The sequence below is a fragment of the Phalaenopsis equestris genome, unplaced genomic scaffold, assembly GCF_001263595.1.
Source record: "Phalaenopsis equestris unplaced genomic scaffold, ASM126359v1 Scaffold232764, whole genome shotgun sequence".
Lineage (NCBI taxonomy): Eukaryota > Viridiplantae > Streptophyta > Magnoliopsida > Asparagales > Orchidaceae > Phalaenopsis > Phalaenopsis equestris.
In genome coordinates, this window is record NW_018250726.1 from 76,343 (window position 1) to 79,936 (window position 3,594).

General features: G+C 36.8%; 1 protein-coding gene across 1 annotated transcript; it reads left to right on the forward strand.

Moving 5' to 3' along the window:
* Window positions 1-320: 320 nt before the first annotated feature.
* Window positions 321-2,689, forward strand: LOC110038395. Its single transcript, XM_020743229.1, has one exon. The coding sequence runs from the start codon at window positions 514-516 to the stop codon at window positions 2,677-2,679; it is 2,166 nt and encodes a 721-aa protein (XP_020598888.1). The 5' UTR covers window positions 321-513; the 3' UTR covers window positions 2,680-2,689.
* The last annotated feature ends 905 nt before the right edge of the window (window positions 2,690-3,594 follow it).

Consider the following 3,594-nt stretch of genomic DNA (forward strand, 5'->3'; position numbering starts at 1 on the left):
TAAAAAAAAAATATGGAGACCTCCGTGCATCTGTTTCCTTGGTGCATCTGTTTCTTTTTGGTACATACGTTTAAACATATGTATTAAAATGTCAATCTTCATTTAACAGATATACATATATTTAAATCTATATATTTTTAAATGATTTTTCTGCTTATTAAACTCAGTATGCATTCACATGACCAAGTTATGGAATAGTTGCATCACCAGTTAAAACCTCTATATAAAAGGGAGAATTTTGTACAGATTTCTCACCGCTTATCATTTTGTATGACCAGTTTACTCTTTTGCATTGCTATGTTCTGACTGGCATTATAAGTTTTGTTCTAGGTTTGTTTGCTTCTTCTAGACCTACTTAGGATTCTTTTTTTGTTCTGGTGTTTATCTATGTAGAACAGTAAGATCATACTCCATGATCAATCTGATAATTCTTATGGTTAAATTTTCTATATTGCTTGTAGGAATACGACAGATTTAATCCTCGGAGAAGAAACAAAGAAGATTGCAAGGGAAATGACTCGGATCACAACGACTTTTATAATTAGTAGCATACTTGTCATATGCATATCACCAATTACAGCTCAATCTCCACCATCTCCAACCCCTGATGTGAATCTCACTAATCTCCTCTCTATTAGTGGCCCCTTCAATACTCTCCTCACTCTCCTCACTCAAACCAATGTTATAGAAACCTTCCAAAACCAAGCCAAGAACACTGATCAAGGCATCACCATCTTCGCCCCGAGTGATACAGCCTTCTCCAAAATTGATAAGTCTTCCCTCTCAAACCTCACCAAGGACCAAGTGAATTCCCTCCTACTCTACCATGCATTCCCAAAATACTATACCCTCTCAAATTTAAGCAACTTGAGTAACTCTAACCCAGTGACCACGCTTGCAGGTGAACAATATACTGTGAATCTTACAGATGCTAATGGGCTTATCCGAGTCATTTCAGACTGGTCAAACTCTGAGATCAATGGCAGTGTCTGCACCGTTGATCCTATTGCTCTCTATGAAGTGAACGATGTTCTTCTTCCAAAGGCCATTTTCAATACTACTCCAGGTCTTACACCTGCTCCAGCTCCAGTCCCAACCCCCGCTCCTCAGTTTGTAAATCTTACTAATCTGCTCACAAACACTGGCCCCTACCAAATTTTTCTCAATCTTCTTACTCAAACCAATGTTATACAAACCTTCCAAAACCAAGCCAACAAAACCAATCAAGGCATCACAATCTTTGCACCTAGTGATTCAGCCTTCTCCAAAATTGATAAGTCTTCCCTCTCAAACCTCACCAAGGATCAAGTCAATTCCCTTCTACTCTACCATGCATTCCCAAAATTCTATTCTATCTCAAACTTAAGTAACTTGAGTAGCCATAACCCTGTGACCACGTTTGCAGGTAAGCAATATACTCTAAATCTTACTGATACAAATGGGCTTATCAGAGTCATTTCAGATTGGTCAAGCCCCGAGATCAACAACAATATCTACTCAGTTGATCCTGTTTCTATCTATGAAGTGAATAGTGTTCTTCTTCCAAAGTCCATTTTCACTACTGCTCCGGTTCAAGCTCCTCAAATTGTGAATCTCACTAATCTCCTCACTATTACTGGCCCCTTCCATACTTTCCTCAGTCTTCTTATTCAAACCAATGTCATACAAACATTCCAAAGCCAAGCCAACAACACTGATCAAGGCATCACCATCTTCGCCCCAAGTGATTCAGCCTTCTCCAAAATCGATAAGTCTTCCCTCTCAAACCTCAGCAAGGACCAAGTGAATTCACTTCTACTCTACCATGCATTCCAAAAATTCTATTCCCTCTCAAACTTAAGTAAGTTGAGTAGCCATAACCCTGTGACCACCATCGCAGGTAAACAATATACCCTAAATATTACAGATACAAATGGGCTTGTCCGAGTCATTTCAGACTGGTCAAACCCAGAGATCAACGGAACTGCCTACTCCACCAATCCTGTTGCTATCTATGAAGTGAATAGTGTTCTTCTTCCTAAGGCCATTTTCAATACTGCTCCAACTCTAGCTCCTCAATTTGTGAATCTCACTAATCTCCTCACTAATACTGGCCCCTTCCATAGTTTCCTCAATCTTCTTATTCAAACCAATGTTATACAAACTTTCCAAAACCAAGCCAACAACACTGATCAAGGCATCACCATCTTCGCTCCGAGTGATTCAGCCTTCTCTAAAATTGATAAGTTTTCCCTCTCAAAACTTTCTAAAGACCAAGTGAATTCCCTTCTACTATACCATGCATTCCCAAAATTCTATTCCCTCTCAGACTTAAGTAACTTGAGTAACCATAACCCTGTGACCACCATTGCTGGTAAACAATATACCCTAAATCTTACAGATACAAATGGGCTTATCCGAGTCATTTCTGACTGGTCAAACCCAGAGATCAACGGTAGTGTCTACTCCACCAATCCAGTTGCTCTCTATGAAGTGAATAGTGTTCTTTTTCCGAAGGCCATTTTTACTACTGCTCCAACTCTTACACCTGCTCCAACTCCAGCTCCTGAAATAGCCCCAAATTCAGATTTGTCACCTGCAGGCCAACAACCAGAAAACAATAATTCATCTTCCAGTGTTTTTGCAGCAAGTACCTTTGCCTATATACTTACGGTATTGTTGGGTCTTATGATGCTTTGAGCTATGCTTTTGCTTTGCTTTATTATCTATGTTTTGGAAAGAAACAGTTTGATTGTTGGAAGTGGGCGTTTTATATGTTGAATATGATGAATATTGTATTAGTTTTCACTAGTAATGAAAATTTACATTTCAATGGAATCTATTCCCATGATAATATTATAATCAAAGTTGATAAAAGTAATTTCAAAGTTTATGACATTTTAATTGTTTCTAGAGTTTAAGTAGAAGACTCCAGCTCTATTGCAGGACTCTATCTTGGGCTGATTTTAAAGCTTGAGTGCAAGTGATGGTTTGTGAGTAATTATTATATAATATTGAGATCATAGCAATTTCATTTCAAAAAAATCTTTTAGAATGAATCGGGTTGTCTTTAAAGTGGTTCACTAACATTTTAATTTTATTGTTCACATACATAACTACATGTTATTCCATAATATTGTAGTGGTTATTGTCGTTAATTTAATTTAATGAAGCAGCCCTATGACGGGTGAACTCGTTGCCGACGACCTTGATTTTTAAATGAAAAATTTAATATAACTTTGACAACATACATTCCATCAAAGAAATGGATGCATAATTATACAAATCTGGTCCCAAATAGTTTGAATGGGAGCATAATTATTCCACTGGCCCAAAACTCAAATATTGATAACTAATTTACCGCATTATTTATATTTTAAATATAAAAATATTCTAATACAAAAATTGCTGCGTGCTAGAAAATTTGCGGAGACAGAATAATGAATTATCTCTTAGTATTACAGAGAAATCCAACACACACTCAAATAGAAGTAAGCAACCAGTAATTATACTATATGTTTTTACGTGAAAAAACTAGAAAGAGAAAAAACCATGGCGTCTAGCTCAATTTTTTGGAAGCTTTGAGAACATAATTGGAATATCAAATATATTCTA